General features: G+C 40.1%; 1 protein-coding gene across 1 annotated transcript; it reads left to right on the forward strand.

The window, feature by feature from the left end:
* Positions 1 to 113: 113 nt before the first annotated feature.
* Positions 114 to 21,443, forward strand: SEC24A (SEC24 homolog A, COPII coat complex component). Its single transcript, XM_083871625.1, has 23 exons — positions 114 to 190; positions 5,064 to 5,585; positions 6,968 to 7,120; positions 9,172 to 9,249; positions 9,568 to 9,734; positions 10,346 to 10,518; positions 11,499 to 11,601; positions 12,268 to 12,394; positions 12,738 to 12,847; positions 13,218 to 13,330; positions 13,984 to 14,102; positions 14,748 to 14,803; positions 15,119 to 15,325; positions 15,623 to 15,743; positions 16,287 to 16,445; positions 16,941 to 17,114; positions 17,199 to 17,309; positions 17,689 to 17,864; positions 18,836 to 18,973; positions 19,640 to 19,744; positions 19,883 to 19,975; positions 20,491 to 20,594; positions 20,985 to 21,443. Exons 1-23 carry the CDS (start codon positions 142 to 144, stop codon positions 21,097 to 21,099), a joined length of 3,273 nt encoding a protein of 1,090 aa, XP_083727751.1. The 5' UTR covers positions 114 to 141; the 3' UTR covers positions 21,100 to 21,443.
* The last annotated feature ends 3,319 nt before the right edge of the window (positions 21,444 to 24,762 follow it).

The following is a 24,762-nucleotide window of genomic DNA, read 5'->3' on the forward strand; positions in this document are numbered from 1 at the left end:
CTTAAGCCGCAGCGCCGCTCCCGGAAGTGCCACGTGTCCGCAGTGCGGCTGCGCGCGCCGCCCGGCAGTTCCGGTGGGTCCGTCCCCCCCGCCCGGGCCGGCGCCGCCACACGGGCGGCTCCGAGCGCACCCGGCCCCGCCATGGCCCAGCCCGCCGGGGCCCCCGCCGGCCAGCACCCCTACACCAACGGTGAGTGCGGGGCGGCCCGCGGCGCTTGGCGCGGGATGGGGCCCCGCGGCGCTTCCCCCGGACCCAGGCCGCCCTTCGCCCCGGGGCGGCGGGGGCAGAGGCCGGTGCCCGCGGGCAGAGCGCGGGGAGGGGGCTCTGGGGACCCCCGGGTCGCGGGGCTGGGCTCGGCGATGCCGACCGGCAGCCCGGACACCGCGGGCCGGGGCGAAGGCAGCGGGTTGGGGAGGAGAGGAGCGGCGGCGGAGCCGGACTCCAGTGCGACCCCGGGGCGGGGGGAGCGGGGCTGAGCGGCTCTCGGACCGGGCCCTGCCACAAGTGTCACTGAGGAAAACACGGAGCGGCTCATTGGGCAAAATAAATCTTCATTCTGATTTATTTTCGTGGCAGAAGTATCTCAGAGTAGATTTGTCTGTGGGTATGAACGACAGAGCCTTTCAGAGAGCCCGTGTCTGTGCCGCCGGGGGAACACGCTCGGCTCCAGCTGCCCCAGGCCGGCCCTTAGCCCGGGTGGGTCCCTGTCCCCTGGTGACACGGGTGACACAGCCCAGGTTTGACCCTTTGGAACGGGGCTGTACATGTGGCACTCTGGTTATCGCTGAGCTCAGCCCGCGGCGCTGCGGGGCTTTCTTATCTTGTCATTCTCGTAAAGCCGACATTATCTGGTTCTGTGTGCTGCAAACTGAAAGTCTTGGTTGCTTTCTTCCCCTCAAAATGTATTTCTTTAAAACGAAGTGTTAGAAGTGAAACTGAACGTTCTAGCCAGTGTTTTAATATAGGAATAAGGAATTCAAGGCCAGTCTTGTCTCTGTGTCTGTTTTCGTTGCATGTGTGCAAATCTGTGCTGATGGAAGTGTCTCCTGATTTCACATACACATCCTCTGCACTTGCTTCCTTAATTATACACTTGTGTGTTTCAGTAGCTGTGCTGCATCATAAGCAGTTCAGTTATAATGAGATCTTTTGATTTTTCTTCCCCCTCCTCCTGCACAGTGTGTTTATTGCTGTTCTTCAAAGTCATCAGCAAAACGACAATTTGCAATTAACTGTGTAGTTGCTTCTAGGGTCAAGAGAGTGGGAAGAGTATGAATGTAGTGTGGAGAGAGAGGCTCTGTCCTGGAGAACTTGTGGTCTGAGCAGAGACTGTACAAAGGGAATGTTAGCTAATGGAGTAACTGAGTGGGGTGATTTACAGACTGGCATTGCTTTATGTTTGCTCATTTCCCTAGTGTCAGATTAAGCACATAATGGGAGTTATGGAGAGGCAGTTGAGAAAGAGGAATTTCAGGCTACTCAGCTGTCAGGTGTGTGAAGAATAAAGAACTGAAATGTAGTGTTATGCAAATAGTAGGTAACAAAATGAAACAGTTTTTACGGTGTATTAGAGATAAAGTTTGGGTTGCTGGCCTTTGAAATAAATCAAATTGTTCAAGCATGGACTGTTCATAGCATTGTTTAAAATAGCTGTTGAGAGGGTGCTGTGATCCTTGACCTTTTTACTAAACACCAAAGCTTTATAAAACAGTTTTGGGGGTACTGAGTGCTATAGTGGTGCTTACGGTGGTCTGTGAGGAAAGAAAACTGTCAGTAGGATGACAAATTGTTCTATAGCTGTCGGCTCTTCCTTGCAACTTGTTGCTTGCTGAAGTGTTTGCAGGTGACTCCCTGAGTTCGCATGTCCACTAAGGCAGTAAATTGTCACAGCAGCACCGTGTGCTGCCCGGGAAATTGTTTAGCACAGAGCTTTGGGTTGCTTGGCAACAACCTTCCTCTCCTTCATTTCTGTTTGTCTTTTAATACGACCAGTATTCTGTACTCATTTAATTGCAGATGTCTAATTTGTTTTCCAGTTAATAGATCTGGAGTGTAAACAAGAAGGAGAAAGAATTCTTTTAGAAACGTTTTGCTCTCATCATGTCATACCTTGGCATGGCACTTTCTCATACCTTAGCATGGCACTTTCTCATACCTTAGCATGGCGCTTTCTCATACCTTAGCATGGCGCTTTCTCATACCTTAGCATGGCGCTTTCTCATACCTTAGCATGGCACTTTCTCATACCTTAGCATGGCACTTTCTCATACCTTAGCATGGCACTTTCTCATACCTTAGCATGGTGCTTTGATAACATGAGGTGCTTTAGGAGCTGCTGGCTTTGGAATCCAATGGGTCAGAGTCAGATGAAGTGGGCACTGGTGGTGACTGATTCCATGGCATCTGTTGGATATAACTTTTCAGAGTGTTTATCTTTGCATCTCTCTGGAGCTTGGAGAGCTCGTGGCTGGCAGTAGCAATGTGCTGATAACTGGCTTGGAGTAGGGAACAGTGAAATTCTTTGTGGAAAGTATTACTTGGATCCTAGCTGTCCACATTAGCACTCTGACCATTTTATAAAACCATCAAGTGGCCTTCATATATATATATTCTGGTGCTACTCCTGATCTCTTAGAAACATTAAATGGCTTTGTGTTGTTGTAGAGGAGACTTTTGCTGTTAAATAGGTGGCCTTTCTTCTATTACTAATTCATTTCTGTGGTCTCTGAGTGTTGGCTGTTTTGCTGCTGTGCAGGTGAAGTAGCTCTTCAGTCCACACAGAATTCCTTGTTTGTTTCTGGCTTCACAGAAAGCCAGCAGCATTTGGGGAAAGCTGGACAGCCTAGATACTCTTTGATGGGTCTCATAGAGAGGTCAGATCAAGATGGGTATCTGGCAGCAACCAAACAGTGAGTCCTGAAAAGTTTTTGTGCACTGTGAAACTCTTTGTAAAGGGGTTTTGTCCATTAGTGCTATTTCTATGGCTTTTTTGGCAGCTTTGTGCAAACTTGTCTTGGAAACATGAACTATTACGTGAGGATGACAAGACTTTTCATTGCGCTTCTGACTTTAAAAATAAAAATTGAAATTGGAACATTGTTCTGTGATGAATTTGATTTTTATTTTTGCCTAAAGTGCCATAGAAAATATCAAGTAGGTCAGTTTTTGATATCACCTCACTTCCACTGTTTTATCCTCAAGCAGGGAAAACAGTGCATAAGAGAGCAATCCAAATACTCTGATTTCTGCCTCAGATAGAGAGTCATGCCCTAAGGTGAAAAATCAAGTTATTGATTCAATTTGTATTTGTTCTGTATTTTTCCTACAGTTTACAATGATGTTGTTATATCAGTGTTTGTGTGGATGCAGTCAGAAGGTTTGATAAGAATTCATAATTTTTAAAGTTAGCAAGTTTAATTGCCAGTGGGGTTTGTAAAGTGATCGTTGGAAACCCATCTGATACCCTGCAGGGTAGTTTTTGAAGGTTACTTATAACTGTAAGCGCTTTTGTTTTTTGGAGCTTTTTCTTTAAACACCCGTGATTTTAGAGAATTATTAATTGCAAATGTGTAGGAGTAGCATTGTAGGGTATAACTGGATTTCCTAACTGAATGATAAATTGCATGTTGAAATTAATGGTTAGAGAATAATATGGTGTGTACCTTTTATGCACAAATAAGAGGCAGTGAGGATGAGATCACTGGCACTGTAGGAGTTACATGGACCTGTGCAATATTCAGTGAATTTACAGCTGACTGTGACCCAGAGCCTAAGGTTTTCTAGCTGAATGATCAGTGTTTGTCCTAAGAATTTCAATGTATTCTGCATTTAGCTTAATTTGTTGTCAGAAATGTGTGAGTTACTCTAATTTGGAAATGTGAACTTGCTTGCCTTTCAGAATTTAGCCATTACGTTTCAATAGGAAACCAGCCATCTTTTTTTTTTTAATGTGTGTGTCACTGCCAGTGTGTGTGGAATGTTTCCAGTATCTAAGCTGTGTTTTTAGGGGATGAGGAGGGCCACAATGTGACTGGCTGAACTGAATGATACAACACTGGAAAGTGTTTTGGTAATTGTGAAGGAGCCATGGCTGGCTGTGGCCTGCAGTATCTAGTGTGTTTTGGTCAGAAGGATTTCACTCAAAAATTGATACTCTCTCTTCAGCATGTCCATTTTGTGGCAATGGTATGAACAGTCTGTAGTAGTACCTTTCTTGATGGAGCTGTTATTGTACTGGAAGTCCCATAGGATTCTGTCAACCTGTTCCTCTGTAAAGCAGGAATCTGATGATATTCTTGCCTGTGTTGTTTACTCTTTGGAGAGTTACTAACCTTTTTTTCAAATTTTTTCTTCAAATGAGTAAAACTCAGTTCATGTATACCAACCAACAAATGCATAATGAACATCATCCACCTGTCAAGTTGGTTTTTTTTTTCCCTGACTGGTGAATTATTTTATGATAAACTTACCCTTTGCTCTGTGTTTGTGACCAGTTGGCCACTCACATCAGCAGTATGTGTATGAATAGTTCCCTTACTAAAATTAACTGCAGAAACTTGAATAGATTGACTCAGTCACTTGAGAAGTACTGTGGTGACCTGTGGTGGCACTTGGCTGTGGTGTGGTGGTGAGCTGACGTGTAGGCTGGTGTGAGCCATCGTGTGAAACGCAGTTCTTACGCAATGGATCTTCCGCTTTCAGTCTGCTCGTGTGTGCTCCTGCCAGTGGTGTGGGACAGTGCTCTGCTGTGGCAGCTTGCTTTTGGGGTTTCTGAAGATTGGATGGGATCCTCTGTGAGTTTCAGTCCAGGAGCATTGATAGTACTGGAACGCTTAGTGGTTTCAAGGTTACTGTAAAACAAAACAAAGACGTGTCAGTAGCAAAATACTGCCGAATTAATGTCCCTTGCAGTAGTACTTCTGTCACACCTAATGGTTTAAATTAAAAATGGCTTGGAGACTAATAAAATCCTAAGGAAAGACATTCACAGGAACATCTTTTATTTTCAGAAGTGATACACAACACTGACTTCCTAAAGAGTGTGGTTTTTTTATCATTCCAGGCCCTGTTCAAAATCAGCTGATGCATTCCTCAGATGGCCAGGGATACAGTCCTGCGGTTCCAGGATCGTACTCCCATCAGATGCCAGCAAAGGCTCCTCCACACCAGTCTTCTGGACAGTATGGCTATAGTGGCTCTCAGAATGTTTCTCAATTAAACAATTACCAAGGACCTGGCCAGACTCTGAATAGGCCACCAGTGGCAGCTTTCTCTGGGTCACCAGTACAACAGCCAGGTCCTGTTCCACAAGTGCTGCCGCCTGCATTACAGAACTCAGCTGCTGTATCATCTGCTGGGAGTTTTCCTCCTGGAGCCAGCCCACCGGTGCTTTCAAACTGGCAGTACAGCCAGACTCCTGTGAGTCAGCCTCTCGGGGCTCAACCAAGCCATTTGGCTCGTGTGCCTGGGACAGGGTCAGCTCAGGCACCGTCTTCGTTGGCAGGAAGTACAAACCCTGCAGGGAGTTACCAATATGCTGCTTCTCCGGGGGCTCCTCCGCTGCAGAACAGCTACATGAAGCCAGGTAAACACAACTTTTTGATATTTTACCAATGTCCATTTTGCAACGACCATTTAAAATAATGGGTATAGAACTGACTCTACAGTGACGTTTTGCTTGTGGAAGATTGTTAAAGCAGATACTCCCATCAAATACCCAGATGCCTTCTTTAGGTGAGAAATTAAAGTTCTGTGTTGATGTTCAGTGTTTCAGCTGGCTGGAGCAGGTAACTCCTGAATATTGTCCCATTGTTTTGGGATGCTGTGTGTGGGTGATGCTGTTTCTGTAACCTTCACCATTTCCTGGGGTAACTGTTGGAGCATTAGCATGTTTCAATCCAGGACTTCACCATTGAAAACTAGTTCTGTTTAGTGAGGATGGTCAGTAACTACTTGATTCAGGTAATTTTCTGAATAGCCTCTCAGGTTGATGCAAATAACTGGAGCACAGCCCGAAAAGAAAACTGAAAAGCATTCTGTGCTGTTGAAATAGGGGTCAGTTCAATGGAATGCTTCCTTCCCTCAAACGTGTAATTTTCACATTTAATAATAATTGTCAGTCTTCAGAAAGTACTCTAAAAGTGGGAGACTTTGCTCCTGCTGCTTTTCTGTTGGTATATGCAATGGTAAAAGCTTTTCTAAGACAAAATAGCTCTATTGTGCTACTTGTGATTATTATGGAAACACAGTTAATACTCAAGTTTTTCTTTGCCAAACTGCTGTATGTTGTTAGTTTTTTTCTCACTAAGCATGCAAACAAGACTTAGGTACAGAAATATTTTCCATGTAAAAGCAAATAATTTTTCTTGTTAAGTGCTTTTAGCCTCATTAGAGGTTTTTATGATGCTATTTTTTTGTTATATGCCTGCCTAATTTTCTTATGCTGTTCAAAATGTCTTAAGCTCGCAGAATTTATGAAACTATTTCTGGCACTTAATTGGAATAAACAGTTAGTACTTTGGAATTAGTGAGGAAAATGCAGAGAAATTTTGGAAAGTGGCATATGAAATGAGAGCGAGTGTTTGGAATAAGTAATTTTTATATCCATTCAATCCTCCTGAGCCATTTCCCTGGTATTTTTTTGTATAACAGTGATCACTTTTAAAATTAATTAAACTTGTTTCATGATCACTCCAGACTTGGTTACAGAGTTGGGATATTTTCTGTACATCTTGAAAATCTTGCCAACAATAGCAAGAACAAGCTGAAAGAGATCAGTAGCTAAAGGAACCCAGAATGAGAAAAGCATGACAGAAACAACCTGAAGTTGAGATCCGCATGTTAGGATTTATGTATCTCATGCTGTTCAGTTTTCTGAATAAGAGGAATATTTAGAATTCAATCTGTGTGCTTTTGTGACTTCTTTCAGTTGGGTTAAATTCCTCCTAAAAGTTAATCTCTTTATAGGAGCTGCACCTCCACCAGTGACTCAGCCTGTAACTCCACTCCACCCTCCAAGGCCACCTTTAGGACCCCCACCAGTCGGGGGCCCACCTCGGCCGGCACCAGCAGGACCTCCGAGTGCACAGTCTCTGCAACAATCAGCTGCAAACCAAGAGGGTAAGAAACAATGTGCTCTTTATGTTGAATTCAAACATTGCGACTTGGTGCAATGTGCAACCTTTAAAGTCAAGCACATTGTTTGATTAGAGGCTCAAATTGTAAAATTGATACTCATACGGCTAAAAATTTAATCTGAAAAGAACAGGTAAGGACCTGGAAAGAAGAAAAATTCTTGTAAACAGATGTTAATAAAATCTAAGAAATTAACAGTTGAAAATACATTTTAATTAGAAATAGGTTTTAACAGAAATTAACAGTTGAAAAATTACAAGTGCTGTTTTACATGGTCATGTCTCCTGTAGTTGGCATTGCTTTTTTCTTTTTTGTGTTAAAAAAGTGTTAGGGAATTCCTCATTTCTCTGCATCCCTGCCTCCTATGAGGACAGAAATCCATGTATGACTCCCTGTATTGTTCATTCTACAGGGAGAGATAAAATGTGGACCTTGCAATTCCTTGCTGTTTATGTAGCTGTACCTTATTTGTCTGTGTATAAAATCACTGAAACACACATCTTGCATTTGTTAGTTTTGTGAAGGAAGTTACTAGAGGCTGTGAAGTGTCAGCTGTTGAAGACAGATACCTGACTTTGTGTCTCCTGTGGGCCCTGCACAAATATGCCATTGTTTAAGAGCTCCTCAGGGCTCTGTATCAGACAGACTCCAGTTGTTTGGCATTTAGTGCCCGTGCTAGATGGGGCCATGTGCGAGTCGGCAGCTTTATTTTTACATACTTCTGTCAAAGCTGTTGGTTTCTTGCATGTTCACATTGACAGTTTCTCGTCTGTGGTAGCTCTGTGAGCACGAGAATAGTGTATTCAGATTTAGCTTAGTTGGGAATGTATTAAATGCATTAGAAACAGCTTTTGCTTATAAAATATTTTCTTCATTATGAAGAGCAACATTTTCAGAGTCCTGGAGAGATAAAAATGTTTAGTCTCTGAAGCAGGTGGACTGCTGCTAGCAAGATTCAGTGTGTAATATAAGTTCCTTTTATTGGGTCATCTTTGAAGATTTTAATAAAAAATGGTAATAAAAATAGAGTACCTACTTGTCCTTAGCAATATATAGTTGTGTTAGTATATTTAGACATAGTTGGCTTACCAAAAACTGTCCTTTGGGAGCACTCTCTGAGATTCAGGGTTTTTCCTATCTTAGATTGAATTTCTGTCTTGACAGGTATGTGACTCTGTTAGAGCTGTTGCTGTTTGGTGAGCAGCAATGGACTACGTCTGTAAGTGTAGGAAATTTGATGTTTCTGTGAATTATTAGTGGAAAAAAATCTTCAGGGAACTCTAAGCTACAGGTTACTTGGAAGACTGCAGCTGGCCTAAAGAGACTTCCTCTGCTGAAGAGGAAGTGTCCCCTGATCCTTTACAGCATGTTGGCTTGACAGCTATGGAAAATCCCTGATCTGAAGTAGTTGTAAAAGATTATTCAACCAGAAGTGTAGGGACTTTTGTTACCCCTGCCTTTAGAGGGGCAACATGTTGTGACGTGGGAGTGGACTTTCACAGAGGACAGCAGGCAGCAGCTTGGTGAATCATGGAAAGCTCTTTATTATCTGACTCCAGTAGGCTTATATACATTTTGTACAGAGGGCCAAGATTGGCCCAAGGAGGTTACAACCTCCTGACTCCATTGGTCAATATGACCATCAGTCAAGTTCTCTCTCAGAGAACAAGAATGCAAAACATACAGATAAATTCTAATAATACAATATTGTTTACATGAAGCAGCGTGAGAAAGCTGCTGCAAAGACTCAAACACTTGAAGGCAAGAAATTCAGGGACGACAGACTTTAGTTTTCCTTAAAAAAAAAAAAAAAGATGGTGATGTTTTATGAATGTCCTTTTTTGAGGTCACATCTGCAGGGGATGTGTGTGAGAAAGAGGACAAAGTGTATATTTAATTTAGTTTCATCCTGGGTCAAAACCAAAGTAGATTCAAACTATGCTTGTCTTATATGCAAGTAGGATATGTTTTGCAGTTATCTCATTAAAACGTCTTTGTAACTTGTGCAAATTTTTCCTGTGGTTTTTTCTTTAAAGGTGATGCCAGATCTGCTGCCAGTGATGTGTCTGTAGTGCAAAACAGCTATGATGCAATTGAAGGTGGTGGCCTCATGGGTAAGGCTTTGAGAGTAAAAATGCTTGTTGTTATTATTATGGAACTTCTAAGGGTCTGGGAAAGATAGAAGAGAGAAGTTCAGGCATTTGTGTACAAACATGTACCTGGTTCAATGCCTGTCTTGAAGCTAAATGTGAAAATTGAAGCATTGACAGTTGGCATGTCCTTGCCTGTGATATGTAAAGTAGGTGAGAGCCCTTTGCAAAGTTGACAGCAGCTGTATTTTTTACACTTAAAACTAAACAGGCAGTTCTGTTGTACTAATGCCTCAAGATACAGTTCTTCAGCAATTAAGTATGTGTCTACTCTGCTTTCAGCAACTCCACATCATTCTCCTGCAGCCCCGAATCTTAAGGTGAATAGAAGTGTTGGATATTCTTACCCTGCCTTACCTCCAGGCTACCAACATACTTCTCCCCCTGGAGCACCAGGAATGAATGCATCTGCTTTGCAATATGCAGATGGATCAAAACATTTCCACCAGGTAAAGATTGTCTGGTTTCTATCTCAGTACTACCTCTAGTGGGGGTCTAGTGGGGAAAGAAAAATTATGGTTGGTAGGTGTTGTGCATCCCTAGGATGCTGCTTCTTTTGTTCCCTGTTTGGGCACCATTTGTTTAAGAGGACAGACATAGCCCACAATTAATGCTTTTGCCTGTGCCTTGGTACCAGTTTAGAAAAGCTGTGTGCCAGCTCTTTGAGGAATGTTCCAGTCCTAATCTCATCAGGATGTTTCTTTTGAAACTTTCAGCTGCTTTTATCATGTTTCTCTTGTGGCATTGTTATTGTTAGCTGAAGTATTTGGTTTTTCTTTCCCTGAACTTTCAAAGTGAACTGACCAATGCTTTCACCAGCTGAGCTTCTGTATTTCAAGAGCTTAATAGGCAATTTCTGTTACTTTTTACTCTGTTATGTCGCATGCATAAGTCAAGTTCATGACTTATTTCTATTCATATTGAAATTTCTAAACATATTGATACAATGGCAATTAGTACATGAGCAAAACAAACTGAAAGGGATATATGTGTTTTTAAATGGACTGTGGGTTTCATCCAAGTAATTGGTGCTAATTTGTGAAATTTTATTTGACTCTAGCCTGCCCTAGGCACTAATCACTTAACTGCATCAATGGGTGGCCTGAGTCTACAGCAGGAAGGGTTAAGACCTGTGAATCTTCTTCAAGAAAGAAATATTCTTCCTACCACCCTTTTGAAGGCTCCTGTCCCCAACTTGCATGAAGACATCCAGAAGCTCAACTGCAATCCTGAGTAAGATTATGCATTTGCTATAATACATCAAAATAGATAGAAGTATAAATTCCTACTTACAAACATAACTTCACAAAATGTTTTCTTAATTTTATGAGTAGAAAACATTAAAAATGGCCTTCACTGTGTTATGATAAAGGCTGTAAGTGGGTTTAACTGAAGAGGGGAAAATCATCTTTGTAGAAAGCATGAGGAAAATTTATTAATAAGGCAGCTATAGATAGGTACAGTACCAAAATTTTATGCCTGGCAGTGAATATGGATGAGAAAATATAAAATAGGAGTTAATTCAGTCAGGTGAGGTACACCCAAAAGATTGTGCATGAGGAAACATGGATGACCTCTGTATTGAAAAGTAATAATTTAAAACACTGGAGTAAATGAAATTTCAAACAAGAGGCTGGCAGTTGGTTAATCAATTATTCTCTCTGAGGAGACTGATCAAACTATGTATAGCCAGGGACTCCTGCTTTGCAAATATTTTTATGGTAGATAAAGAAAATAACAGTGTCTTTGTGATGTTCATGCAAACAAGCTGAACAGGATTTGCAAAACTGCCACGTACATCTGCACTTTGTGGAAGCTGCTGAGTGCTCAAGACTCAGAATATGATTGTGGGATTGTTTATAGTTACTAAGTTTTTAAAACTGCCTTTTAAACATTGCCAATTCTAATTTATTCCAAAATAACATTTAGTATATAAAGATTTGGTGCAACTTTGGATATTGTTTGGCTTAACTTTGACTTGAGTGACTCAAATGACACTCAGTTCTGTGTAAAGAGCATTTGTATAAAATAAGAACTCAAAGTATGTACTGTGGGTTAAGCTCAAACAGAAACAAAATTATTTGACTGAGATGGAGAAGATCTTTCATCTGGCAATGGAAATTCACTATTAAATCTCTAGAAAAATATACTGTACTACTGAAATCATAATTTATTTGAAAGCCTCTGAAAATAACCCTTTGTCCTTCGTGTAGGTTGTTCCGCTGTACCCTGACTAACATTCCTCAAACTCAGGCCTTGTTGAATAAAGCCAAACTTCCTTTGGGGCTCCTGCTTCATCCTTTCAAAGACTTATCGGTATGAGAAATATTCAAAACTTTACATGCTGAAATATCAACTATGCCTTTACGAGAGTCCAGACAATGGACAATGAACTATAAAACAAGGGCAGGTACCTTGGCCCAGAAAAACTACCATAGGAACTGACATTTCCTTGTTCCATACATACTGTTGTCATTTTTCTTAATTATTTTTTCCTGTAGTTTTTAAACCTTTAGGTCTCTTCTCTTAATAAAAAAGAGAGCCTCCTAAACCTCAAAAAACCAAAATCTTAAAGACAGCACAGAATTTGGATGTCATGAGGTAGCCAGAAGACTTTGAATTTAGCAATGTCTCTCTTAAACATTGTGGGTTTTTTCTCAGTTTAATTGATTTTTCAAAGATTTGGGCTTTTTTTCCCCCTGCTTTTTGATCTGTATTGGGTGCAGGACTTGATCTTAAACCATCAGTGTAAAATTCAAGAATTTAGAGGCTTGGAAAGGGAAATCTACCCAGTCAAATATGTTAGAGCTCAGTTCCTACCTGTTGTATTAAGGAGTTGCAGGGATGCTGTGAGGATGCAGAAGTACTCCTCCTTTCAACAAGGATGCTTTGCCTCACTAGCCAGCACAGTGTAGATGGTGTTGTTACCACAGATGAACAGCTGCAGAGAATGCTTTAAAACAGGAAGGTTTTCCTTTCCAGCAATTGCCAGTGGTCACTTCCAGTATTATTGTGAGATGCCGTTCCTGCCGGACGTACATCAACCCTTTTGTCAGCTTCCTAGACCAAAGGAGATGGAAATGCAATTTGTGCTATAGAGTCAATGATGGTAAGTTTTAAATGTGCTTTAAAGTTCCAATTAACCTTTCCCACCTTGGCCTGTGAGACTGGAGTGTTGTTGGCCACATCAGTGGGGGGATTATTGTCCATCATGCGGGGAGTCATGAGAAATGTTTCCCAGTGACAGTGGTGTCCCTAAAGAAATACAGTGGGCCCAAGTAGCCCCTCAGGGACTACTTGTGTTACCCTTGCACAAGTGTAAGTGAACTCCACTGCCTGGTGTACTTCTCCATGTGTTGCCCAACAGCCACAAGAGAGTTGATATGTTTGTTTTAAAATGCAGCACAGCCAATACTAGTGTGAAATACTAATATATAAACTTATCTGCATAGTTCCTGAAGAATTCCTGTATAATCCTGTGACAAGAGTTTATGGAGAACCTCATAAAAGACCTGAAGTCCAGAATGCTACTATTGAGTTTATGGCTCCATCTGAATACATGGTAAGGCTTTATTTACTTATTCTCTCCCTTTATTTCAGAGGCAAGTCAGAGAAAGCTTTGTTTCAGAGGATGCTTTCCAGTTCAGTTGAATAGCTGTTGCCTTAAGGAGTGTATCTGAGAACTCATGGGGAGAGCTTTAGAGAGTTCACTTCTAAACATCTATGATGTCAAAGTTGTTTTATGTTTAGGATATGTAGTTATCTTTGGAGAAAAACTAGAATTCTGGTATCATCAAATAAGAGACAAATGCATTCAGAAATTTTAGGTATCACCTGGGTGCTGTTTTATTAGTTTAAACTTGCAGTGGAATGAATAAACCAAATCTAGCAAATCCTGTTTGAAAATGAAAGGTAATCTTTTCTTTGCTCAGCTGCGTCCACCTCAGCCACCCGTGTACCTCTTTGTGTTTGATGTCTCTCACAATGCAATAGAGACGGGATACTTGAACACAGTCTGCCAGACCTTGTTAGACAATCTTGACTCGTAAGTACTTTTTTCTTAAAGTATCCAATTTTCATTCCGCTTAAAGCTGTGATAGACACCAGCATGCCTGTCCTTTGTGTTTGGAAGACAAGTTTCCTAGTGTGGGCAAACAATAACCAGTGTTGTGTTAAAATGCACCATAAAGCTGTAATCTTTCTCCCATCACAGCTATACCAGTATAAAAGGTAGTTTTGAGGCTTAATTTTCAGTCTCACTCTTTCCTATATGCTTCATCAATCCCCAAAAGAATATAAACATCATGTTTATGATATCTTTTGAACTCTATTTTTTAAAAGCTGAAATTCAGATAAGTATTTGCTGAAAGAGTCACACATCTAATAAACTTCTTATAAAATGCATATTGTTTGAACTTATATAAACACTGCTTGGTATTTCGCAGTTTATTTCTTTCTTTTCTTCCACTTCTGATTCTTAAAAGGTTTTCACCTGCCTGCTAGGTGACTCTACTGTGAGCTCCTTCTTTGTTGTGATTTTTGTTCTTTTCAAAATGACTTAGTGAAGCCCTTGGAGTCTAGCTGTTAAGCTAACTGCTTGGTAACAACCATGGAGAGATGCAGTGAATGTTAAAAAAAAAAAAAAATCCTGCAGAAATGAAATTTCATCTCATTGAACACCATATGTCTCATTTTCAGGCTTCCTGGGAACACTAGAACAAAAATAGGCTTCATAACATTTGACAGCACAATCCATTTCTACAGTCTTCAGGAAGGTCTTTCTCAGCCTCAGATGCTTATAGTTTCAGATATTGAAGGTATGCAAAAATAATTTTTGTGATCAGTACCTATTAATGACTGTTGGTTGTGACAGCCTTTAAAAATATGTATCTGGTGGGAGTTTCTAGATCACACCATTAGTTCTCTCTAGTAATGACTTTAGAAGTACCATATGTGTGAGTTTGTTTATGAAGACATCTCCCTGATGTCTGAGCAATGCTGTGGCTGCTCTTGACTTCAAACATGAAGACAGCCTTCCTAACTTGTAGTCTAATTTGTACAATTCTCTAGATTCCTCTTGAAATCCCATATGCTGATGCTGGATACCTTTCTATAGATTTTCTTATGGCTGGTGCTTAGTGCTTGTCCTTCTATCTTTTGTTTCAAATCACCTTTCACTGGATGTTATTAGGCAGGGTAGAAGGAACACTGGAAATATTTGCTATGTGATTTTATTTCATAGTCTTGATTATCCTTCAGCCCTGTTGATTGTTACTCTTAACGTGGGATTCTAGCCACAGGAATGCTTATGAGAAAAAAAAGTCCACATAATTATGTTTGCATGGGTTAATACACTGATACTGTGTATTATTTTTCCAATAAGTATGATGGTTGGCAAATAAAGTCAGGGAAAGCTTGATGTGTTTTTAAAAGATAACTCAAATATTTTTTTTCCCTTTCAGATGTATTTATACCAATGCCAGAAAACTTATTAGTAAATTTAAATGAAAATAAAGAGGTAAGAAGCAAAGACTCTTACATAACTAAAAACATTTACATAATTGGGGATATGTTTGGTAATTTTCTGATTAATTAATGCTCATTAACACCTGCTGCTCAAATGCAAGGTTTGAGCAAAAAAAAAGGTCTTTTATCTATGTCACTGTAAATTCTTGCCAACCTGAAACAAGGCCGTAATTCAATTTTTCTGGGACTTCCTCTTTACTACCTTAATATTGGAAGTGTTAATACTTGGTTGTGTTCAGTGATCAGCTCTACATAAAGTAGAAAACCATGAAGACTCATAGATCTAATACTGTTTTCTCACTTGTAGCTAATTCAAGATCTGTTGAAGACATTGCCACAGATGTTTACCAAGTCCCTGGAAACTCACAGTGCCCTGGGGCCTGCATTACAGGCTGCCTTTAAGCTGATGTCCCCCACTGGAGGTAGAATCACTGTCTTCCAGACACAGCTCCCATCTCTGGGAATGGGAGCACTAAAGTCACGAGAAGAGCCAAACCAAAGATCAACAGCAAAGGTCAGGAAAGCAAAAGGGTTGAGAGTACCAACAACCCTGTTCTGTGCATGGAGGTGGTTCTGTGATTTCCTCTTCTAGGTTAATTTTGTGCTTGTCTTGCTCCTTTGTTGAAGTAGCAGAAAAAAACCCAAAGAAAACCCAAGCAATATAAACATAAATTAATTATCTGGGTTTTTTAAAATAAAATATTTTTAATCAATGATGGAGAATTGATTATGTGTCCCTTAAAACAGGCAATAAATGTATGAATCAATTGGAATTTTCTTTGTATTTTGTAATATTCCACTGTGTTAACAGGATATACATCTGACACCATCAACTGATTTTTACAAGAAGTTGGCCTTGGACTGCTCAGGGCAACAGGTTGCAGTGGATTTATTTCTCCTTAGTGGACAATATTCTGATTTGGCTTCTCTAGGTAAGACATATAAAGCTGTTTGGGGACATGGAACTCTTGTATTTTGAGCAAATGCATAGAATCTATGTTAATATTTAGTAGATGAACCTGATTTGAATTAGCCTAGTGTGTCAAGATACAAACTTGTCCTTGCTGAGTAGTGAAAGTGAATAGAATGTAATCTTTCAGTCCTGATTTAACCTACTTACTTTCATGCCTCCCTTAGTGAGTTGAGATTCTTGTGCTGCTGATATAAGTAGCAGAAATACTTTCTTCCTTCTTTTAACCATCAGTGTCATTGCCTTTAGAGCAAGTTTTATTAGCATTTTAATTATATTTTTTCTACTTCACCAGCCTTTCAAGTGATAGCAATTTCAGGTCAATCGAAAATTATTTCACACCTGAAACTTATCACATACTAGAATATACAGTTGTGCTACATCTGTCTCTATAGGCAAGTCTGTAACTCTGTATCTGAATGATTGCAGGTGTGAACAATTTAATAGTTTAAAGACTGCAGCAGCAACTGTCTGCACTCTCCAATGTGTACTGGTTTTGTTTCAGGTTGTATATCAAGGTATTCTGCAGGTAGTGTCTACTACTACCAATCTTACCATCATAAACACAACCCTGTCCAAGTGGAGAAACTGCAAAAGGAGCTGAAGCGATATTTAACTAGAAAGATTGGGTTTGAGGCTGTCATGAGGATAAGATGCACCAAAGGTCTGAATTCATCTTCTTAGATTTTTGGGGGCTAGAGAAGAGGGAAGTGGATGTTTGCTGCTCTTTGGGAATGTTTTCATTGGTATTCTAGCTGTTTTGAAACCAAAAGTCAAAGATTAGAAAAGTAAAATTCAGTACCAGGGATAGGACAATTATTTTAGGACTGTATTTGCAGTGTGTTTTCTGACATCTAAGTTCCAGTTTATAATGGTCAAAACTGGAAATTTTCCTGGACTGCTATTTCAACCAGGGACTATTTTTATAATCTAGATACTTCTACTACTCTACATTGATTTGCCTTGCTAATTATCACTTTCTGCTAGGCTTTGTGGATTCTTTGGATGAGTTGTCATTTTGCAGTATTTACCTTTTTTGAAGATAATGTATTTCATTGAGAGGGAACATTCCAGTACAGTCATATACACTGACAGTAGATCTATATATGGTGCCTGTACTTCACAGCTATAAAACCCAAACCGAATCATTATCTTGTAGGTCTTTCCATTCATACTTTCCATGGGAACTTCTTCGTACGATCTACAGACTTGTTGTCATTACCCAACGTAAACCCTGATGCGGGATACGCTGTGCAGATGTCAGTGGAAGAGAGTCTTACAGATATGCAAGTTGTTTCTTTTCAGTCAGCTCTCCTCTACACCTCCAGCAAAGGTAAGGTTAGATTGAGCCAACAGGGCCATTTGTAGTGTTGCTTCATAAAACAAGTATGGAGGTTACAGTTTTCTTTCCTTGCAGGTGAAAGACGAATTCGTGTCCACACTATGTGCTTACCTGTTGTCACAACACTGAGTGATGTATTCCTAGGGGCAGATGTGCAGGCCATCACAGGGCTCTTAGCCAATATGGGTGAGTGTGCTAAGAGTTTGTTTGAATGTGCATGGATTGTATCCTTAAAGATCTGAGCCATAATCCTCTGGGAGGTGACATTAGAAGAAAAGATTCTCCCTCGTTCTGAGAGTGCTTTCAAAGTCCCAAACCTAAGGGAGTTTTGGTTTTAATGCTTGGCTTAGGTGAAGGATCAGTAGAGCTTTGTGTAATCTTAGGCTTAGTCTGGTGCATCATCGTGGGCCCCAGCTTTTTTCTGAAACTTGACTTCCCTTGCATATAGTAAAAGCTTAAGCTGCATCAACATATATGACAAAGTGAGAGAAGTTAATGTGTGTGACTGTATTCCTGCCGAGGGAGGGAGGGAACCCCTCTCATGTGACCCCTGTGCTATTTCCAGCCGTGGACCGCTCTGTGTCTGCCACGCTGAGCGATGCCCGGGACGCCCTGGTCAATGCGGTGATCGACTCTCTGGCTGCCTATCGCTCCTCCGTGCTGAGCATCCAGCAGCCCGGGCTCACTGCTCCCTTCTCACTGCGCCTCTTCCCGCTGTATATACTGGCACTCTTGAAACAGGTAAGAGGGGAAAGGGAGCCAGGCACAACGGTATGGGTGTTTGGCAGGTCAGACTGAAGCAAAAGGACAGTTCTTTGATGGAGAATGATTTAGCTTGAAAGCAGGAATTCAGACGTGTGTGTGTAAAACCAAAAGCATAAATGTTTTAAGCAATGGAAGGGCAAAATAATAAAGGCACTGACTAGTGAAGAGCATGTGTCAGGGTACTGATAGTGTTTTCTCAGGATGCTCAGTTTTGTGCATTTGTGGAAATGTATATCCACACAGCAGTTCAGTGTGGGTTAGAAGAGAGCTGGGTGCATGGCAGAGAGGGAGTTGGCTGGCTGTTCTTGCAAGAGGTTTATAGCATTTACAGTATTTGCTCAGTGTAAGTATTTTTTAATTGAATTTCCCTGAACCGATACTGGAAGTCATTTAAGTGTTGGACAAAGTGGTGTCTTGGTTCAAAAATAAGTTTTGGATTTATACATCTTGATTAGGAATTAACCAGCATGTTAATATTGAGCTTGTTCATGTGAAAGGCTTGATAAGCATCCGGTCAGATGGGAGGAGTGAGCCCTACTTTGATTTATAGCTTTTTTGTGGTCCCAACAAGCCAGGGCCATCTCTTTCTTGTAAATACAGACCTAGGATTCTGTACATTGAAGCTCCAATATTTATTCTTTTAAATTTCATCAAGTAGCATTTTTGAGGTGTAGGTTAGAGAATATTTCAGGGTGCTTTCATCTCAGCTGTAGTGCTCACTAGTAAGGATTGGTGGTACCAGGTCGAGCTTAATTCTGAAATCCAGAAAAGGGGATGAGACTTGTATGATTTATATGTGAAGAGAACTATGGAAAAGTAAAAAAACAATGAGAAAACAGGGTACATCTCTAAAACTTAAGTAAGTTAGTAATAAGCAGTAAGATGTGTGAAATTCAGCTTATCTTGCTTTGCTTTAATGATTAAATTAAATGCCTGATTGTTTGCAGAAAGCATTTCAAACTGGGACAAACACACGTTTGGATGAACGCATCTTCACCATGTGTCAGGTGAAAAACCAGCCCCTTGTTTACCTCATGCTCATGACACATCCCAGTCTGTACAGAGTTGATAATCTCACAGATGAGGTGAGTCTCCCTTGCTACATAATCTGTTTCATCCCAAAGATTGTGTGATGTAAAAGTAAATGTGTTAAAAGTCTTCCAAGTTTCCCATATTAAAGCTGCACAGCTAAAATGTAATGTTTCATATGCTCCCATTTGTTGCATTTATGCATTTGGTATTTGGAACTGGTTTGATGAATTCTGGAGAGAAGCTGTGTTTTGCTATGGATGGATGGGAAAGGTTTTTTCCTAACTTATTTCACCTTTGCCCTGTGTCATTATGTTGTGCTATAAATCACATATACATAAAGACATCATAATGTGGGTTTTGTGCCTTTGTAGCTTCCTTTATTTTAAAATATCAAACAGATTTGAGAACAGGGAATGTTTATGTAAAAGCCTGAACAATTTTAAAAATCACATCTTTGGTGCATAACAAATTGGATATCCAGTTCTAGAACTAATTAACTAAGATACATTGGATCAAGTTCACCCTTTTTAAATAAAACATTAAGATTTATTAGTAAATTACTAATGAATAAAGTAAATTATCACTTTAAGTATGACTTGAGTAATCTCATAAAAACAGTCCAGCTCCAGTATTCAGTGTAATAGATCCTACTCTTATTTAATGTTCTGTTCTGCTTTTTTGCATTGAGATGTGAACCACTGTTTTAATCCTTCTTTTAGGGGGCTCTTAACGTCAATGACAGAACTATACCTCAGCCACCCCTTCTCCAGCTGTCAGTGGAGAAGCTGAGTAGGGATGGTGCTTATCTTATGGATGCTGGCTCTGTAAGTTGTGTGGTGGTGGGGATTTTAAAAAGTATCCGAGTTCACTTGGTGTGTTCTTTCTGAGAACCCCAAATCTGTACAAGACTGCTGAGGTGTGTTTTGGCTTGGATTAATGTTGTTATGATGGGTGTCTTTCAGGTGATGTTCCTGTGGATTGGGAAGAACTGTGGGCAGGGCTTCATCAGCCAAGTCCTTGGAGTCCCAAATTATGGCTCAATACCACAGAATATGGTATGTGCTTGCTCTGCACATCAGTCTCACACACAGTGCTGCCAGAATATCACTTGTATGAGAATTAAAATACACTGCTCACATATTAGCCCTCTAGTGGTATAGATCCAGATCCAAGGAAAGAAATGATTTGTTACCTCTTGGAGTTTGTTCCCATGAAGACACAGTGGGAAGAGGCTGACAATGATTGAGTCTCTCAGACCTGTGGGAGCAGACTAAGAATGCTTGCAAATAGTGACAACAGTGGGTTAGTGGGAAATCCTGTAGTTTCTGCAACAAAACAGGAATCAATCACAGCTCAGTCATCACCACTCTGACAGCTAATTGCTGACAGCAGTTTAGTTCTCTTGACTGTTTCAAGCTCCTTCAAAGAAGACAAGACTGAAACTATACATCACAAAACGTATCTGTCTGGGTTTTCTTTATACCTAATAAGTTGGGCTAGTTTAAGTGTTCCTTTTACTGTTTTTCTTCAAAATACCTTGTTTGTATTAATGAAACCCTTTGGCTTTTAGACACATCTCCCAGAACTTGAAACTGCAGAATCCATCAGGACACGAGCTTTCATTTCTTGGCTGAGAGAACAGAGACCTTTCTTTCCTATACTATATATAATAAAGTAAGTGGGTTTTAACAGTCTTTTTTGCTTCTTCAGCAACCTGTTAACAATACATACCTGGATATCATATACTGAACTTTCTTAATGCAATTCTTAACAATAGTGTGTGCTGTACCTGACAGATTTGACTACAGATTTGAGCTGTCTCCAATTAGAATTTCAAAAGACTAAATGTCACAGAAGAATCTTTAGGCAATGTCAGATAAATGTAGTAAGTACTGGTAAGAGCACTTATTAGGATTAATCACTACTAAGGGCTATTTGAGATCCTCTTTTCATATGTCCTTAAGCTCTTGAAATGTCTTGCCACTTGACCTTTAACTTTATTAATGCACAGTAGCCCATGGCAAATGTTTATTCCACTCAAACACTTATATTTTTGTTTTTAAGGGATGAGAGTCCATTGAAATCAAGTTTTCTGCAAAATATGATTGAAGACAGAACAGAATCAGCCTTATCATACTATGAATTCCTCCTTCATATACAGCAGCAAGTGAATAAATGAAACACTAGCATTTGGCTTACTTCTTTAAGGAAAGATTTTGCAGTAAAGAATGATTGTGCTTGTAATACCTTCATTAAATCTGTGGCCTGAGGCAGTTGATGAGAAGTTCTCACTGTGATTTCAACGAACTAAAGCAAATAAAGGACCACATCTGAGAATCAAACGTGCAACTACGTAATATTGTACCTTAAAAAAATCAAACTGTTGGAACTGGTTGAGCACCTTTAATTTGCTGCATATCGTGTTTTTACTGTAAGTAGTTGCAGCATGAAGTACATTTACAAAGGCAATACTGAGAAGGTGAAATACATTTTGTAAAATAAAGAGTTCTTTGTTGTTCAAAATGTATATTTCTGTAACTTTTTTTTTTTTTTTTTTTTTTTTTTTTGCTGCTAGATATAAAACCTCACAATACTGATCATGATTTGCAGGGAAATTCTTTCTAAGTGAATCCAGTGATTACAGACAGAGCATCTCAGTGTTCAACTTAATGCTTAAAGTAGCAATGAAAGAAGTGTTCATTGTGAAATGAACAAATGGTTGTGAAGTGTAGAATCCAGTGCTTGGATTGGATTATGGCTAATAGGACTAAAGGTAAGCTTAACCTGGATAAGGTGGCTGAATTTGTTGAAGCTTTTAATAAGTCATTATTCTAATTTTAAAAACAGTGGGGAAGAGTGGGCCCTACATGAGACAGATTTTAAAGTGTCATTGGTTGAGTTGGCAGCAAGAGTAGACTTAGGTAGATGGTAAGCTTTGCTTTTCTTCACTAAAAGGAATAGTTTTAATTTCAATTTATGAATGGTTTGGGAGGGGAAGAGCAAGGAAGGTTATCTCAGATTTTGTTTGGTTTATGTTCAGTAGACTTTTGGCTCTTGTTTACATTAAGTGAACGTTGGACTCCTCAGATCTGGTGTGTATCTGAAGCAAGTTTGTTGGCAGCACTTCAGACCAAATGTTGGTCTGCAACACTGAATAGCCTGACATTAAAATCGTAAATTATTTTTCCAAGAACAAAATTATTATATTGCATTTGAAGATTTGTATCTGGTTGCAGACATGCCTGAAATTTTCAAAAAGTTCTTTTGCTGCAGCTGTGTAATGAGCCCAGGTCCAAGGCCAGTGTGCACCAAATAAAAGCTTTAAAGATACTCTGAGATCCTGCCAGAGATACAGATCAAAGCTGACATCGAACTTGAAGTAAAAATTTATATACAAAAAATATTTAAATTATTTTATAGAAGTGTATTGATAATTCTTCTGTTTTCAAGATTAAGCTGTCATTGATAGCTACCAATGTAAAGAGTATTTAAGTTACTGTATTCCACTGCCCATGGAAGTGTTGCATATGGAAAAATCTTGGTTTGCTTTTTTTATTTAATAGTGGTAAACTTAAAGGTCTTGCAGAACCTACTTTCTGGGCCAAGTAACTTGGAAAGGTAAAACACTTGTGAGTGGTCAAATGTACTGTGCTTAGGACATTTGGAGATACAAATGTCAGTAGGATCAACATTTGGGTAAACATTTGCTCCCATTTCAGGCTGTAGCTGCCTGTGATTGTCAGGAGTTGCCTTACTTTAGGGGAGGAGTTCTTGGGAGAAATTGTTCTTCTTGTTGAGCACAAGAAGCTAAAGTTCAGAACAATGGCTAAAACAGTATGAAAAGATTATTATAGAACCAATTTAAGCTTCCCTGTTTGCTGCCTCTGTAGCAAACAGGAATATATTTACTTGAACTGCTTTTCAGAGAATTGCACAGTTTCTAGTCATAGTGAAGAGGTGTCTTAAGTTTTGACAGTCTGATTTTTTTTTTTTTTTCCCAGAGAGGGGGAAAGGGGTCTCTTCATTTAAATCATAAATGGAACCTCTGCACTTGCATAGGTTCTGCCCTAAACCTTGTGGTTTGGGATATGTTTTCACTCAGATGTTGAATTGAAAACCATCTTTGCATCAAATAGCCCACCCAGAGTCTGTTTCTTACTATGACTGTATTTTGCTACTATTTCCCTTTTTAAAAGAAACATAAATACTGGAGATGGCCTCGTTGCTTTATGTACACCAGACTAATGGCTGAAGATGTTCAGTCCTCGTGGCAGTTAGCAAGTTTGAATTTGAGTCCCTAAGTTTTACAGAGCAAAACATGATAAATGAGTCAGATGAACCCTCTGGGAGTTCTCTTCACTTGAGAAGAAACTCTGTATTGAACTTTGTCAGTTTATTCCCTCGCAGTGGGGAAGTCCTGCTGGTTCACTGTACTGCTGTAATGGCAATACAGGGAACACCAACACACACACTACCTGTGATTGCATCTTTACAGACAGATGAAAAAGGAGGACACTGAAGATGGACTGTAAAAGTAGGCAAAAGTGGCTCTGGTACTTAGATCTCAGCATGACAACTCTGCCACTGTAAATGTGTGGTGGAGTTGTGTCTCTCTTTGTAGTCGAATACTTTTTTTTAAAAGCTGTTTCTGTATTTGACACATTAGTGTTCAGCCAACATTGTTACCATCCATTTTACTTTGCTTTCATTATTGTTTTTAAATTAATATGTTTGAGTCTAAGTCCACATAGACTGTGTTGCAATAACTAGAATGATTCACTTTTATTTAGAATTAATTTCTTAACGGAATTTAATCAAAAATGCAGAATGGCTGTTAAGTTAAGGGACCATTAAATGTGATTTTAAGGTTCTGTTTACTATTACGGATGTAATCCTTATAGTAAATTTAATTTTGTAAAGTAGTGTATAATATTGTAATATTAAATCTTTGTTCTCTGAACTCAAAGATTTGATCTTCAGTATGAAGTTATAAATCTCTCCCCTTCTGAATTTGAGACAGGATTTACTTGTCCTCCTTTTTACAGTTTGTAATTTTCACTGTTTTATTCCTGTAAAAAGTCATTTATAACACATGCAAATGCTTATTTTATCTGTGCTAATTTATCAGATTTGGCTACTCAATAAAATTAATTGAACGAACTCATGCCAGTCCATCACTCCTTTCTTCTAAATAAAAGTAGAATAATGTATTTAATCAATTGAGATAAATCCCATGTTGGTCACAGGAGCCAGCTGACAGTGATGGTTGGAATTTAGCCTTCAGCAGCATTCCAAGATGGTGATCAATTTTATTTTAGGTAACCCTGTATCTTCATTTAACATCCCATTTTTTCAGCAGCTTTTTTGTAAAAGCCATTCCATCTTAATGCTTACAAATTTCTTTGAGATGTCACTGCTGCCTCTGGCCCACCACACACCAGTTAATGCATCAGCTTGCTACTCTGACTTCTGTATTAAACTGGTTTTAAATACAGAATTCTCTCATTCAATATTGTAGAGATATTAACTGGACTTGTCAGCTCTGTTTTCCCAATACCTGTAACACTGTCGTGCTGCTGCTGCACTCCCCCGCTCCTGTTGTGGCCGGGGCTCAGCTGTCCCGGCGCTGTCCCGTGCAGCTCTCGGGGGGCTCGGGGGCCGCTCCCGGCACTGTCCCGGCGCTGTCCCGTGCAGCTCTCGGGGGGCTCGGGGGCCGCTCCCGGCGCTGTGTCGGTGCCCCAGGGGCTGGGGCTGCTCGGGGCCGGGGCCGCGGTGCTGATGGAACCCCCCGTGTCCTTTGGCCCGGCTGTGTTTTGCACGGGCCTCCTCAGGTGAGGGAAGG

Source organism: Zosterops lateralis, assembly GCF_965231275.1.
Source record: "Zosterops lateralis genome assembly, chromosome: 14".
Classification (NCBI taxonomy): domain Eukaryota; kingdom Metazoa; phylum Chordata; class Aves; order Passeriformes; family Zosteropidae; genus Zosterops; species Zosterops lateralis.

Excerpts from the sequence above, each read along its gene's own strand:
- SEC24A (XM_083871625.1), top strand. The coding sequence starts at position 142 with ATGGCCCAGCCCGCCGGGGCCCCCGCCGGCCAGCACCCCTACACCAAC. Across the intron at positions 191-5,063 it reads CCAGCACCCCTACACCAACG|GCCCTGTTCAAAATCAGCTG; the intron begins GTGAGTGCGGGG and ends TTATCATTCCAG. Across the intron at positions 17,865-18,835 it reads TACTGGCACTCTTGAAACAG|AAAGCATTTCAAACTGGGAC; the intron begins GTAAGAGGGGAA and ends GATTGTTTGCAG.